This window comes from Centropristis striata, chromosome 6 (assembly GCF_030273125.1).
Source record: "Centropristis striata isolate RG_2023a ecotype Rhode Island chromosome 6, C.striata_1.0, whole genome shotgun sequence".
NCBI lineage: Eukaryota > Metazoa > Chordata > Actinopteri > Perciformes > Serranidae > Centropristis > Centropristis striata.
Window position 1 is genome coordinate 32,714,951 of NC_081522.1, and position 16,569 is coordinate 32,731,519.

At 37.7% G+C, this 16,569-nt stretch overlaps 1 protein-coding gene across 1 annotated transcript in view; it reads left to right on the plus strand.

Moving 5' to 3' along the window:
- Positions 1 to 6,796: 6,796 nt before the first annotated feature.
- Positions 6,797 to 16,569, plus strand: part of rpgrip1l (RPGRIP1 like) — a 22,657-nt gene continuing 12,884 nt past the window's right edge. Inside the window, exons 1-12 of the mRNA XM_059336041.1 lie at positions 6,797 to 6,869; positions 7,511 to 7,598; positions 7,921 to 8,071; positions 8,430 to 8,737; positions 8,847 to 8,946; positions 10,662 to 10,805; positions 11,690 to 11,795; positions 11,982 to 12,128; positions 13,884 to 13,957; positions 15,552 to 15,691; positions 15,944 to 16,050; positions 16,157 to 16,207. Coding sequence (XP_059192024.1) covers positions 7,520 to 7,598; positions 7,921 to 8,071; positions 8,430 to 8,737; positions 8,847 to 8,946; positions 10,662 to 10,805; positions 11,690 to 11,795; positions 11,982 to 12,128; positions 13,884 to 13,957; positions 15,552 to 15,691; positions 15,944 to 16,050; positions 16,157 to 16,207 — 1,407 coding nt within the window. The 5' untranslated portion in view covers positions 6,797 to 6,869; positions 7,511 to 7,519. The remainder of the gene's footprint in view (positions 6,870 to 7,510; positions 7,599 to 7,920; positions 8,072 to 8,429; positions 8,738 to 8,846; positions 8,947 to 10,661; positions 10,806 to 11,689; positions 11,796 to 11,981; positions 12,129 to 13,883; positions 13,958 to 15,551; positions 15,692 to 15,943; positions 16,051 to 16,156; positions 16,208 to 16,569) is intronic.

Consider the following 16,569-nt stretch of genomic DNA (forward strand, 5'->3'; position numbering starts at 1 on the left):
TTGCTTAACTCAAATACGGTGGAATAGCCACGGAATCACTCAAATTTCCGTGAAACTGACACGGATTTCGCTACAATGCAAGTTAATGACAGTGATATCCCGTGGCTATTCCAAAATACAAAGTGATTATGTACATTCACTGAGTGAATATTTCGAAAATAAAACATATATTTTTCGCTAGAAATGTGATCAAAATCCATTTTTATGCAGAAACTATCTTGACTAAGTCAAAATATTAATTTTTTTTCACTAAAAATGAGAGAACTGTTCGCCATGTTTTTTGTTCTGACCGCCGGAACCTTAAAAGTCACGTGACTTGGAACAAACCAATAGGAAAAAATATCCATGGAATAGCCACGGGATATGACTGTCATTAACTTGCATTGTAGCGAAATCCGTGCAATTTTCACGGAAATTTCACTCTCCTAGCACCACACGATAATTCTACTCCTCAAAGAATTGTCACTAGCACTTATTGATGCACTAATTATTATTGCACTATACCTTGATTGTTTGTTTGCTTTTACTCTTCCTGTAAGTCGCTTTGGATAAAAGCGTCTGCTAAATGACTAAATGTTAATGTTAATGTAATGTAAATGTAAATTTGAGTGATTCCGTGGCTATTCCACGGATTTTGAGTTAAGCAAATCCGTGGCTATTTCACGGATTCCTGTGAGACCAGGTTCCTTTAATAAGTCATATAATTTCACTTTAACTTGTAGTGGAGTACTTTTACTGCAGGAAATGTTTCATGAGTTTAATTGTTGAAGCAGCTAGTGGAAATCCACACGTTTTTCTGTCTCACCGTCTGTCTGTCTTCTTCCGTCCTGTCCTGTCCTGTCGGTGGATGGCTGACTTGACATCTCACAGCGAGCGTTTAGAAGCAGTGACAGGTTGGACGTGCGGCGGCAGCGTGTTGACAGCTGCAGCAGAGTAAATAAACACCGCTTGTCTCTGCTCATTGCTCGCTGCAGAATAAAACAGTGCTCCCTGGAAACCTTTTCCACACATAAGACAATTCAGCAGGGAGCATTTTAAAGATTTCTAAGTTTAATCGCCCTCATTTTGAGGTTTTTTCTTCTTAATTGACACCCTCGTCTGGTTTCAAACGCTCCTGCCTGATCCCCAGGAGGCCAACATTAAACATTGTTTCAGCTGCGGCGCCTCTTTGAGCCGTTTGACTGTGCGCTTAAAAGCACATTATAGTTAAGAAGTGAGAAAGCAACAAAAAAAAAAGTCACCCGCTGACTTCATCTCCAAACTTGAAAAGACAGTTTTCCCGAAAACTTCCAGAGATGACAAAGTGTCTGCTGTGTTTTTGGGAGGAATTAAAATGTGCTCTCTTAGCGTGATCTCACATGATTTATCTCACATGATCCAAGCACCGCGCTCCTCCAGACGTCGACTACCACGACACATTTATGTCACGTAGCTCTGGCTCAGACGCTTCGAGAAGTCCAACTGTTAAAATCTCACTTAACTCAGAGTCTGAGGGCAGATGGTCACCCGAAGATACACACAGACAGAAATAATGACACTTTAACACTTTATTTAAACAGACAACATACTGTACGGACTGACGTGTGTTTGAGGGTCTAAATTTAAAAAGCACAAAAGACTTTAGAAAATAACCCTTTTGGTTATTATTGAGCAGTTTTCACACATTCTCATCATTTCTGAACACTTCGTTCACTGACACATATTACAAATTACATAGTGTTTTTATTATTTTTACTTGTTAATATTATTATTATTTTGTCATAAAACGTGATTTGATTATACAATTATAATATTTCATGTCTTTATTGAACACACCCATTAACCCTTTATCAGGCAAAGAACTATATTTGGTAGTTAGAGTCAGGTAATATTTCGAGAAAAAAGTTGCAAATTTACTAGATTAAAGTGGCAAACCTGCAAGAAAAAAAGTCGCAGATTTAAGAGATTTAAAGTGGCAAATCTGTGTGAAAAAAGTTGTAGATTTACGAGAAAAAAGTGGGGGAAAAGCAACTTTTTTCTCCCAGATTCACCACCAGAAAAAAGTTGCTTTTTTCCCACTTCTTTCTCATAAATCTGCGACTTTTTTTGCGCAGATTTGCCACTTTAAATCTCTTAAATCTGCTACTTTTTTTCTTGTAGATTTGCCACTTTAATCTAGTAAATTTGCTACTTTTTTCTCGAAATATTACCTAAAGTTAACAAATATAGTTATTTGCCTGATAAAGGGTTAAACATTCATTACGCTGGTGGAAAAAGTAAGTGAGCCCTTGGATTTAATAACTGGTCAAACCTCCTTTGGTAGCAAAACACCAGGAGGAATTTTGGACCATTCTTCCTCACAGAACTGCTTCAGCTCAGCAAATTGTTTAGGATGTCAGGTAGGGGTGTTGAGAATAATTGTATAATCAATGCATCTCAATCCAGATGTGGATGATTCTGCATCGATGCAGTGACAGTCCATAATCAATAATCGATAGTCAGACAGATATAGATAGATAGATTTTGGTTATCAGTTGGTAGAAGTTACAACTTGACTCCAAAAGTCGGCTATACATTTTGTAAAGCTCTTAAATCATAAAAAGTGAACCCACATTTATCAGACCAGTAGTATGTATATTGGTGAACTAAACCGTCCACAGCTCCCTGAGTCTGATCATCACACAGTAAATGTAAAAAAACATGCTGCAATCACGGCAGTGTGGAAAAAAAACAGCTCACCCAATGGCGCCGTCAGCCCTCGGGTTTAATTGCTTTGGCGCCGTTGCCAACTCTAATCACCTGTCAGCGCAAACAACAGCAGCATCTGTTTAGACGTCTGTCAGGGCGGCGGCGGAGGGCACGACCCCGGACACAGAAGGTCACATGTCCCCCCAATGAGGAAGTCACTGGAGATGGGGGGGGTAAACACACTCAAAAGACAAAAACACACAGGAACCAAAACCATGACACACCATCACCTTCATCAAGGCCAACGGTGCGTTCAGGTGCTCCTCTGTTCTGGAGCTGTAAGTCATAATCAGCGACCACGCATCATATGACTTTTTGATGACGTCACGCTGTAAAAACTGAAGCAGCATGTTTCCCTGCTGTCACCTTCCCTCTGAAGTACTGACTTGTAACTCCAGTTTATGGAATATCACAGAGATACAGTCAAATATATTAAGTTTAAAAATATAGAGCTAGTGCTATGTGGTGGTGTAGTGGTTTGCACTCTTGCCTCGCAGCAAAAGGGTTGCCGGTTTGACTCCAGCCTGCGGCTCTTTTGTTTGGAGTTTGTATGTTCTTCCTCCGGCTTCCTCCCACAGTCCAAAAACATGCACTTAGGTTTAATTGGTGACTCTAAATTGCCCAAAGGAGTGAATGAGAGCGTGATTTTCTGTCTCTATGTGCGATAGTCAGGCGACCTGTCCAGGGTGGACCCGCCTCTCGCCCAATGTCAGCTGGGATCGGCTCCAACCAACCGCAACCCGAGTGCGGTTAAGCGGTTAAGGATGATGAATAAATGAATAAAGAACTAGATGTTCTCCTCATTTTCATCTTAACATTCTACGCTGAGCATGATTTTGTTCTGAAAGTTTAAAAAAAGACATGATTTTCAAAATCAGCGTTTGTATTTTTGGTGCTCAAAATGTCCAGTAAATCATTGTGAAAATATATAATATACAGGTAGAAAGAAAATGAGTCAGAAATGGACTAAATAGCCCAAATGGATAACATCTTGTTTTTACAGATACCTCAGACTCCCTGCTTATTATTATTATTATTATTATCTGAGTAGCAGATCCAGAACACCTCAGACCCCGCCCCCCCTCCTCCAGGTCTGACCCCCTGCTTGTCCACCAGAAGTGGCCTCTGACAGGAGCAGCTGGTCCCCCACCAACCCTCCCACCTCTCCACCAGATTGATGAAATTTTCATAACCACCAAATCCCAGAAGTCAACACTCACCTTCAACATAACTAATGAGCAGCAGCTCTGTCAGTCTGTAATAATGTCAATAATAATAATATAATATCATAATGAATGTTACACATTTCTGATGTAAACATTGTATTTTTTCGTTATCATTAACATCATCTGACAGCTGGAATCATTTCATTAATAATCATTGAGGTGAGGCAGCTTTATTTGTATAACACATTTATACACAATTGCAATTCAAAGTGCTTTACAGAGAATAAAACACAATGCAGAACAGATTTAAAAATGTATAAAAGTAAGAAATAAAGGAAATTCTCACTTCAAATCAATAAGTACTTGCTTTTTAATACAAAGATTAAAATAAAAATAAAAGAGCAGCTTGTAAAAGTCCCCAACAATAAATAAAGTAATTTAAACATGATTTTTACAAGAATATCAGCTGATTTAACTCACAACCCTGACTCCAACTTTAAAACACATAATAGTGTTGTAATTTAAGATATACTACACATTAAAGCTTAATTTCTCACTGTTAACGGTCTGAAGACGCAAACCATGCTGCACATTAATGTCTGAAAAGCATTATTAATGTTAAGTTGTTGACGTAGAAATCTTCACTGCAGACAAACAGAGAGGTTAAATGTTCCTGATGCAGCTTCAGCAGGAGGAGGAGGAGGAGGAGGAGGAGGAGGAGGAGGACGACGACGACGACGACAACGAGGATGTTTGTCTCCTCACACGTGTTAACCAGCTGCCACCTAGTGTCCTCTGATGATCCAGTTTAACCTGCAGATGAATCATGAAACAGAAACAAACATATTTACACTCAGTTTATTATTTACCACATGCACAATAATCTCAGGCTCCCTCCAAAGATCCTTATAAAGTATTTACATAAAAGAAAAAGATCAGACACATAAAAACAAAAGCATAATCTCTAAAAAAAATAAAAATAAAACTGTAAAACGGTATTGAGTCAATGTATGTGCAGAGGTGTAAAACAATAAGATACTCTATAAAAATGAATTCATAAGGTCTCTGAAATGTCATAAATCCTCCTTCATGAAGGATTTAATGTTCAGTTCACTGTCTGATAAATCTTGAATCTACAGTTTGTTATTTCTGTTATTTAGTGTACCCTCACTGATGTAAACGATGTGTAAGTATTTGAAACATTTCTCCATATTAAGACAATAAGCCTGCTGCATGATGCAAATTTATTTTAGTAATTTAAGAGCATTTTGATGCTTTTCTTTGAATGCATGAATTTTATTTTTTACACGGTTGTGTTAGTACATTAACTAAAAAATCCAGACATTTCTTTAAAAAATTCAGCTGTTAACCACATTGCATTGCATTTTATTTTGGCGGTGTGTCTTCTGAACCCCTCTGAACCGTATGCTTTCTTTAGAAAATTGCCCAAGATCCTCAGTTTATCATAGAAAGGAATTGAAAGCAAGTAAACAGGCATTACCGTCAGAGTTTAAACTTTCCAACAGTCCTTGAACAGACCATAGTGAATGAACATAAGCAAAATTAAGCTTAAAATTGTGATATTTTTGCCATTAAATTTAGCTTGGTGACACTGAGAAGCCATGATTGATTCTGCTGAGACGAATGGTCACGTGACAAAAATTCACTGAAAATCTGTTTACACAGAGCTGAGGGGAGAGGCCCGGAAACATGCAAATAGTTCAATATGTGGAGCAAACTTTTTTTTTTCAACAATGATTTATGTCATTATAACTGTGTTATTGTGCACAAAGACATTTTTGAGTTGGTCCCACTTCTGACCATGGTTGTGCTGATTCCACAGAGCTGCAGAACTTTCTATATATTTTATATATTGCTGTGAAAAACACGGGGTTAAGTCAAATATCTCAGTATTTTTCCCTCACAGTTAAATTGTGGATGTCTGAGATATATTTTATTCCTCTTTCTCTCCCTGACACGTCTGAACTGTTCTGATTTTCTTTGAATACAAGCTCAGACAGAACATGTTTGAGGGTAAATCTGCCTATATTACAATGGCAGCAGGAAGGTAAAAAGCTCTGGTGCTGCTGACAGTCGTGGTGTGGAGGTGGAGGCACGGCCTGTTGAACAAAAGGTCGGCAGGCATCATAGATTTCAACGACAGGCTGACTCTCTGACAATCTGCTGCTGACAGACTTACACTCCGCTGCCGGTTTATACCGCGGCGTCCCGGCTCGCCTCAGCCTAAAGAGATGAGGGGGAGGGGTCAAAGGTTATGGCTGGAAGAAGCGGCAGTGATGGGAGACTGTCACGGCCCAGTGATCGCTGTGTTGCACGCTACGAGCCTGACATGCAGAGTGAACTCATTCTGTCCAGCCGGCACACTCATCTCAGGCTGCTAAATTAGATCCATTGCCAATTCATGAAAGGCAGACAGCTGACAGCGTTCCTGTCAGACTCTGGGATATATATGTGTAGCAGAGAGACGGCTAGTAGCCACACCGCTCATAAAGGCAGACATGTAAAGTCAGGTCAGGCACAGGCCTCAAATTGGCCCATTGTCCCTCCACAAAGATTGTCATGGGTAAAAGATAATGAAACACAGCTGAAAGAGAGCTGATGGATAAACACAGGAGACACTGCAATGGAAAATATATAAAAGAATGAGTTGAAGTTACACATTCAATCACAACCAAAGTGACTTTCTTTCTTTATGTATGTTTTTTTATGTTTTCCAGTTAGCTCAGTGTGATAAATAATCTTACATGTGTTGAGTTAATGATAACATAAGTTTTGAGTTAATATCAAGCAGGTAAAAACACCTACAGTAGCAATAAGATGTTATTCAAGAGAAAAACTACATTTCCCACAAATCTCCTCACTCTGCGCATGCGTGGTTGCCTCATAGCGACATGACGAACTGGGATGTTTCCAGTAGCAACCGTTACTCTGGACTGAATAAAGTCGTTTTAAAAGGTAAGAATTTTTTTTTACAGTAAGCGTGGAACTCTTTTAAAATGTTTTTTGATAAAATATTAAGATACATATATTATTACTGTTGTATTAAAAGAGTGAGGCAGTTAGTTATCGCTTTGCAGTGAGCTAGCTAACGAAGCTAACGTGGCTAACCAACACATCGCTAGTTTGGGATCTGCCTTAAACCGTTAACTAATGTTTACACAACAAAGTCAACAAACTACCTATGCTAACCCTGAATAATCATGAAATATTTAACTTTAGTTCGGCACACATCCAACACGGCAAGCAGCACGTATTTCTAAGTGAAATGTCATGTTTTAGAAACAGCTCGCTTCGCAGTGATTGCGGTGGCAGCAGCGGAATATTTTACATTAAAATGTTAGTATTAAAAATAAAGGTTCTTAGTGTGTGACTTGTCTGCCGAATATATTAGAAGACACAAGTTGTCAGTAAAAAAGTATTAAGTCTTATTCTACTGTGTGTCTTCGTATATCCACAGGAACATTTATTTAATCCAGTAGATTTTCAAATTGAGTTTGGCGTAACTTTTTCCTCAATGTGGATTATATTAATTTAGTGCTATATGTTGAACCAGTGTTTGACATACAGTGATTATACAATTTGTTTTTCCTTGTCAGATTGAAAACATGTCCACTCTTCTGGATGAGACAGCAACAGATGTGCCAGTCAGGGACTTCACAGTGAACCTGTCCCGACTCGCAGCAGGTTTTTATTCTGTTTCTATGTTGTTTTAAACAAAGTGATTAGGGGTTTACCTGATTAATTTACTTTCCAACTCATAGCTGTGTTGTGAAATACAATATGGAGCTTTCTGTACATATGCCTTATTTTCCATTTCCATTTCCATTTGTCTTCTCTGTTCCCTGTGAACTATGTGGTCAAATCAATGTTGTAAAGGTATGATGCCTCTGTTTGTTTGTTGTTTTAAAGTTGTTGGGGTTTTTTTTACTCACAGCTATATGCTTGAAAATGAGAAAACAACAACAAAAGTTTTTGTCTGTGTGTGTGTGTGTGTTTTTTTTAATAGTGTCAGAGCCATCGGCGTATCAAAATGCTCGGGCACGACAGGACATCTCACGTGTGTCCAGGGAGGAGTTGGAGGACCGATTCCTGCGCCTCCATGAGGAGACCCTGGTCCTCAAACAGGATCTTCACAAGAAGGACGACAAGATCAAGAAGTGAGACACACACACACACACACACACAGACACACATACACACACACACACACACAGTACTGGACAAATATTTTTTTTTAGAATTGTTTCATTGCTTTCTTGGCCAGGTATCTCTTGGAAAAGAGATTTTTCAAATCTCAATGAGACTTTCTACCTGGATAAATAAAGGATATATATATATAACTGTAATGAATGTAATGTGAATGAAACTTTCTTGTGATTTGCTTGGTTTGAAAATAAAAAAGATTTTCTGAAATGGAATAAAGTACAACGGCAAGATATCTGTTGTTCCACCTTTTGAAAATATATACACTTTTTCACTTCTCACTCACTACTAATTGTGCGTCCCTCCCTACAGGCTGGGCACAAAGTTGATGAGGCTGGTGAAGGACCGGGGTCGTATGGCCCAGCTCGCGGGTGGCGGAGCCCAGCCGGTCTCCAGGGTGCGGGATGTGGAGATGGAGGAGATGATGGAGGAGCTGCAGGAAAAAGTCCGTGGACTGCAGGCGGAGAAGGAGGGGTTGAAACAGCGCCTCCTCGTGGCCAAGCAGCAGCTTGTCAACTCGCAGAGCGGCCGGCCTACACCGCACGGCCGCGTCCAGTCACGAGTCAACTCGGGATTAAAGAAGCTGCGAGATGACTCTCCTTCTCCAACTCGACCAAAAAGTATGTCACAGATATTTGTGTATTGTATTCAAATGTATTCTGGTCCTCCAACATGACGTGTGTCCAGTTAGATTAAAAGTAAAGTCCTTGTTGGTTTTGTCTCCTGCAGGTAATCGGAGTTTGGAGGGAGGTGGCCGACCTCCGACCGGACTCTTACCTCGATTCGGACACAGCCTGCTGGAGGAGGCGAGGGCAGAGATCCGCAACCTGTGAGTAGCACCGGTCCATCAGACATAAAAAGACTACAGACTACATACATAAGTAGGGAAACACTGCAGCATTCAGGTTCAGGTTCAGTTTCATTTATTTTACTGTACAACACAGGGAAAAAGAACAAAGAAAACAAAAAAGCAGTAGTGAATTATTTTTTGTTATTACAGGTAATCTGGAAACAACAGCATTAAAAACAGTTTTAAGAAAATACAGCCAACATCTCAAATTAAAAATCAAATCAAAATGTTTTTAAATAACCCAGAGGGGAAATTCAGTTAGTCTGTTAGTCTGTTAGATCATCTGTAGATTATTGAAGAATTAGACAGCCTGATGGCTGTAGGAGCGAAGGATCTTGACAGTGCATCTCTCCACCACCTCCTCTAGTGTGTCATCTGGGAAACATCCTCCATAAACTTTGACTGGTGTTTGAGCACAAACACTGAGCCTTCGCACAAGTTACATTTCTAACAAAACCTGCAGGGGTTTGCTTTGTACCTCGTAGTTATTTAGAAATAACACAATTGTAACACAGTGGTGAAATTGAATTAAATAATTTGAAAGTCAGTTCTGTTCTTTAATCTTCAGACTTTGTGTCGTTTATTTATATTCTTTGTCTCTAGTTTTGAAGTTTAGAGACATGACTCCATCTTCTAACTTAAACTAAAGGGTCACTTTCTCCTACACAGAAATCCACAACTCTTTATAAACGTTTTGGTCTGATCACACGTGCAGTCACAGTAACACTCCGTTACTTCAACATGCTGACGTTCACCTTGTTCACTTTGTCACCGTGACTTTGACTGAGTCTTTGTTCAGAGGACAGACTGAACATGTTAGCTCAGTGCAGCAGCTTGAGGTGTGAGAAGGAGAACTGTTACTATCAGTTATCAGAGAATCAGACAGTTTCACTTGTAGTCGGAGGAAGTGTGAACCTTCAGGCTTCACTTTGGGAAAACAGCGTTCAGATTAAAAATACTTTAACCCTCTGAACCTCACCAACATGCCAGTTTAAAAAGTATGTTTTCTTTTCCCACTCCCAGTCATGATTGTGCTGATTACATAGAGTTGCAGGCTGACTCTTCTGACCGAGCTGATGGTCTTTTGTTCTGCTGTCTGACTTGCAGGTTTTTACTGATGCCATTTGAATGGTGACAGCATTAGGGCTGGGCAATATGGACCAAAAGTCATATCCCGATATAGTTAGACTGAATATCAATATACGATATATATCCCAATATTTTTATCTCAAAGTGAGAGCAAATGTTTAGTCAGAGTCAAAGCCAAATATGACATGTCACAAGTAGTTTTATTGAAATTGTTTATTTAAGTTAACATAAATACTGTATAACAGGAGTACCTTGTTTTAAATCATGCTCCATAAAGTGCACATTTAAATAAAAAGAAATACCTTAAATAAAATAGCCTATGAAATGAAATAGGCCAATCTTTTTCTGAAATGAATATATTTATATAAGAAAAGAATAACGAACATTACAAAAGAACTAAATATGACAAACCCTAGTAAGGGCAGCATTTATATATAAATACATTTTTTTTATGCGATATGGTCTAATTCCATATCAAATCTAAAAATATATCGATATATTTTTTATATCAATACATCGCCCAGCCCTAGACAGCGTTATGTTTCCCATATCTGCTGTTAGTTAAAATAACTTAAGCTAACCAGTTAGTTTTCCCTGTGCACCAGAGAGAATGTGATCGAGCTCCAGCGGAGCCACATGGACGAGATGGAGAGATCGTCTGAGCAGCTGAGGGAAGAGCTGAGGAGGAAGGAGGCCGAACACGAGGAGAGACTTCTGCATGTCCGACAGCAGCAGACCTCCAAACTGAGGTAGGATGTTATTTAGTGATGAACTGAAACCTTGAATTGCTGATTCAACACTTTATGAAAAGTGAAAAAAATTGACCTAAAAAAGACACAAAATTACAAAAAAAGACACAAAATGACAGAAAAAAACGGAATTACTTAAAAAAGACACAAAATGACTGAAAAAACACTAAATTACTTTAAAAAAGACACAAAATGACCAAAAAAGACACAAAATTACAAAAAAAGACACAAAATGACAGAAAAAAACGGAATTACTTAAAAAAGACACAAAATGACTGAAAAAACACTAAATTACTTTAAAAAAGACACAAAATGACCAAAAAAGACACAAAATTTCAAAAAAAGACACAAAATGACAGAAAAAAACGGAATTACTTAAAAAAGACACAAAATGACCAAAAAAAAAGACACAGAATTACTAAAAAAACACTAAATTACTTTGAAAAAGACACAAAATGACAAAAAAAACACACAAAATGGCTAAAAAAATACACAAAATTACAAAAAAAATACACAAAATTACCAAAAAAAAGACACACTTTTTAAAAAAAAAACAACACAAAATTACCAATAAAAGACACAAAATGACATTACATACTATTTCCACTTCTTCCGGTAACAACAACACGGCAGATAATAAACGGTCCGGTAGCAGCTGCCTTTCTTTTTGTTAACGTCGTCATAGAAACAAGTGAAGCAAAGCTCCAGCTGGAGCAATACAGGGACCTTCCACACACAACACGGAAAAGTGCCATTCATATAAAACTCACATTAAACTTCCATATCAAGGTGAGGGCCACAAAATATCGTCACGAGGGCTGCAATTGGCGTGTTTGAGACCCATGCTGTAAACTCTGCTCTGTAAACAAACATTTCTCTCTCAGGTCACACGTCAACGGCAACGTGGCGATGATCAAACTGCAGAAGCAGCTAGCTGACCGGTCTAACGTCGTCACAGAGCTGGAGGGAAGATTTCTACAACTACAGGAGGTGAGACGACTAATATCCAATAATGATTCATCAGAACTTGGAGCTCTGCGTCACAGAGGAGGAGGAGATGTCAGGCTTTGATATTTGTTAGCAGATTCTTTCATCCATCAGAAGTAAATTAGAGAATATCTCCACTGTTATAATCATGTTGTGTTTTATTCTGAAAAGTCCCATTGTGTATTTCAGAGTCAGAGGACGCTGAAGGCCAGTCACGACGCAGCGATGCTGAAGGTGGACGAGCTGTCGGCTCAGCTGAAAGACGAGAAGATGAAGAGTTTGGATCTGGAGAATCGGGTGCAGAGCTCCAACATCCACAGGATGGAGATGGAGCAGGTGAACAGCATCTGTCATTTTTTCAGATTAATATGATAAGCTGTAACACTGTCAGCAGCTCAGATCAGCTGCTCCTAGAACAAAGTTATTGTAGTTATCTATAACTGAAGCATTTTAGTGAACTGAAATAAAAAAAAAAGAAACTAGTCTTTCGGAAAAACATAAAAACGTACTTAATGATATTGCGTTCTTACAAAATAAAATAAAAACAGAGATATGTTTACATGACAGTGAGTCACAAAGTGTTGTGTTATAAAATCTATTGTGAACTTCTTAAATCTTGCCCCTGACCAAAAAACCCCCAATTATAATAACAATAAAAACTAAACTGAAATGAGCACACACAGTGAAAAAAAAAGGGAATAAAGACATGACATGACTTTTCGTTCGATATATAAAAATGGACACAATAGGTTTTTTTCTGGACTCAATATATTGTCGTTTTCATGCGTGACTTTTTGTGCTTTTTTGTGTTGTGTTTAAAGTAAAGCTGCAATTGTTTGACAGGAAATACAATTTGCAGAAAAAAACTATATTTCCCAAGCAGCCATTCCAGCTGTTTATATGTTATTTTAATAATACAGTGATATAATACATGTTTATCTAAGTGGAGTTTTTTGTTAACAGAGACTGAAAGTTTTGTTTTGGTTGTAGTTTTGGTTGGGTTTTTTTTTTATCTAGGAACATTTGATATTCTTTTTCCACATTTTTATTCCAATGTTTAATATTCTCAAAATTTAAAAATGAATTGCTGTGGAAAAGGATCTACTTATTATGCTCTAATATCATTATAAAACTACAACAACATCGATACAATGATACTATCATTTATCGTGATAGTTTCTGGGAATGTCATCCTAAAAAATGTGTTATCGTGACAGGCCTAATAATGAACAATGCAAAAGTATGACTCTGCCTTAGACACTCATTTATATGTGTTAATTCATAAATTAATTAAAACAAGTAAACAAAACCTCTGTCTGCAACTTGCCTTTAAAACATGGACAGTGTTTAAAGAGTTCCCTTGGTGGCAATAGAAAATCTTAATACTTTTTAAAAATTATGCTGTCTGCACCCCACTTTTGCTAAAAATTCTAATAATAATTTGCAATAACAATGCTACAAAAAGTCACTAACCCGTTGCTGTGTTTTACTTCAAAAACAGTGCATGTTCACTGTTTACACAACCATATATATTTGTTTATTTTGGAGTGCTACATTTTTTCTTTTTTTTAAGACAATTACCGTGAACCTGTTTGCATTTCTGGCACTGAGTACATTTGTTTTTTTGCACCTCAGTGATAATAGTTATTGTTTATATTTTAATGCAATCTTTCCTACTTTCCTACTTTATACTGCAGCAGATGCACAACAATTTCCCTTGAGATGAATAAAGTTTAATTTAATTTAATCTAGAATTTTTGTCTTAAAACACATCATTCATCACAAACCTTAAATTCAGAATTATCAACTGAAATAAACAGTAACATTTTAACCTGCTGATGGATATTTAGCTCCTTTACTGCTTTGATCAAACTATCTGAATTTTATAACATACAGTGTTTACTTAATATAAATACACATTTTTATGGTTTTAAAGTATGTTTGAAACTGACAGGAAGTAAGTCTGTAGGTTTAGGACATTTCAGTTTGCCGGATCATATAAACACCTTGTACTGTGGCTCGTCTGAACCCTCCGTGGTGGAGATAAAGAACATAAATCAATATTTTCTTTCCTCCTCGTGTGTTGTGCAGCTGCAGGAGAGGATCAGTGAGCTGCAGCAGGAGAGGGACCTCCTGAAGGACAACAATGAAAAACTGGTCAACAGGTGAGAAGCATCCCTTCTGTTCTGATTATAGAAGGCTGGTGTGTTCCTACAAACGAAATTTTCATTGTCATTATAACTGTTATTCTGCACAAAAGACGTGCTTATTTCATAGAGCTGCAGGACTTATAGATTTAATATATATATTATAAACAGGGTTCGTACGGGTGCTTGAAATCCTTGAAAATGCTTGAATTTTAATGTTGCATTTCAATGTTTGAAAAGTGCTTGGATTTTGGATTAAGTGCTTGTAAATGCTTGAAATTCTTACTGTATTTCTCTTGCAATCTGACTATAGATAACCACATTTTCAATAGAAAAAATATATAAATTGAATAGCCTATAGCCGTCATCTGAAATGACGACCGCTCCACCTGGGTCTCGCCTGCATCTTCTTGTTTCTGAGATGTTTCTTGTTGCTCTACCCTGTATCTTCTTACTGAAGGGAGTTTTTCAAATTCATAGTGGATGTGAGGCCTATTTGTGGGGCTTTCCTCCTAGTTTGATTTTCTGTGCTTACTTTTGCTCCTAGCCCCTAGATTCCCATACCAGTATGTTTTATGAGATTACCAAACTACTTTTAGTTGTTAAATGTGTAATACCATTGCTAGTGGTATGGTTAAGTGAAATTACCCCTTTTAGTATCGAAGTACTCATCTAAAACATGCCATTTACAACCGTTGAAAGGTACTGGAAAAGCTTCAAAATGGACCTTGAAAGTCCTTGAAAAGTGCTTGAATTTGACCACTGAAAAAGTGTCCGAACCCTGTATAAATTGCTTTAAAAAACGAGGAATCAAATGTAGTAAGAGAAACATCCTGAACCTGCTTCAGTTTTCTAGAGTTAATGCTAACATGCTACCATGTTTTCTGGGACTGCCCAGTTATCAAGGACTTCTGGAGAGAGATACACACTGATTTACAAGACATTTTCAAAGATGTAATTCCTCCTGAGATGAATACTATATACTTTGGAAATAAACCTCAGAAATGGTTAAAAAAAGACAAATACTTACCGCTGCTGCTTGCAGCAAAAAAGGCATTAACCAGGAAATGGTTATTACAGGAGTGCCCGACTTTAAATGGATGGATGGACATATCAATGGACATTTACAGTGTGGAAAAAATAACAGCGTGTGTCAACCACAAATTAGAACAATTTACCTCATACTAGATAAAGTGGATCCACCATTTAAAAACCCCATAGGCCTGATTTTTGTCTTCCCAGATTACTAGTTAAGCTTTACTGAAAGTCTACTCCCTAATTGTTTGTGTTTGTTTTTGTTTCTGTTCTGTTTGTTCGTGTTATTTTCTAGTTCTGTTTTATTGTATTCTGTTTTGGGGAATGTGTGCTTTTGAAGTGTATGTGAATTGATACTGATAGTATGAGGATGATGAACACACACAGTTGCTACAGTATTTGTTGTTTATATATCTGACACAAAATGCTAATAAAAGAAAAATTACCAAAAAAAAGAAAATGCATAAGTAAGATAAAACAGAAAAACAGTCCTGTCAGGACTCAGTGTTTGCGACTGACATTACTTCTGACCAGATTTCACCGTGACGACTCATGTTCATGTTATCGTGTGTTTCAGTGCGTTCGACGTGTCTCAGCAGCAGAAATGGCAGATTCAGGAGCAGAAGCTGAAACTGCAAATCGCTCAGCTGGAGACGTCGCTGAAGGCCGACCTCGTCGACAAAAATGAAATCCTTGACAAAATCAAGGCTGAGAGAGGTACTGTCACTGATTTCACCTTCATATAAAACACATCTGGATGATTAAAGAACACATTTACTGTGTTTGTTGTAAACAAAAATGTTCTCCATAGTATAAATAAAATATTAAGAATAAGTCTTTTCACATTCCTCACTGATGTTTTTTGAAGTTTAATGTTACTGCTACGGAGCAAAGTGTAACTCATACTAATATTGTAATGAAAACATATAAAAAGATGAAGAGATTTAAGCCTTGATTGATTTTTTTCAGACACAAATGAGAAGCTGACAGAAGAAAATAGGAAACTTCACCTCCAGTTTCTGGAACAGAAGCAGCAGCTGGAGGAACTCAACGAGCGTCTGAAATTCTACAGCAGGGTGAGATATTAGATTTAAAACGAATAATGATAATAATAACAGTAACATGAGTCATCAGTGCATCTAAAGTGTTTAATAACTTTAATAAATCACGTTTTGATTAAAGGAGAACGAGTACGACGTGTCCCAACTCACTGAGGCTCTGCTGCTCATCAAGGTGAGAACTGTTTAAAATATACACTGAATAAGGTTAATAAACAAACAGATTTCTGGCTCAGTTTGACTCTCGTGATGCCCACAGCTGATGCGCTCACTGTGTGTATTAGGGGTGAAAAAGAAAAATCGATACGGTATTTTGCGTGGCAATATTATATCAAGTAATGGCCGCCATGTATTGATATTTATCACCGGCGGGCAGTCAGCATTTTTGTTGTTTTTGTTTTTTTCCAGAGGCTGTAGCAGGCTCACTTTTAGAAATATACTCATATGAAACTAGAAGATCTAAGGAAGTCAGGCTTTTTTTATGTTTCATTCAAAAAAAATTCAGAGCAGTGAAGCTTAAAGTTGAGGAAGGTTTGA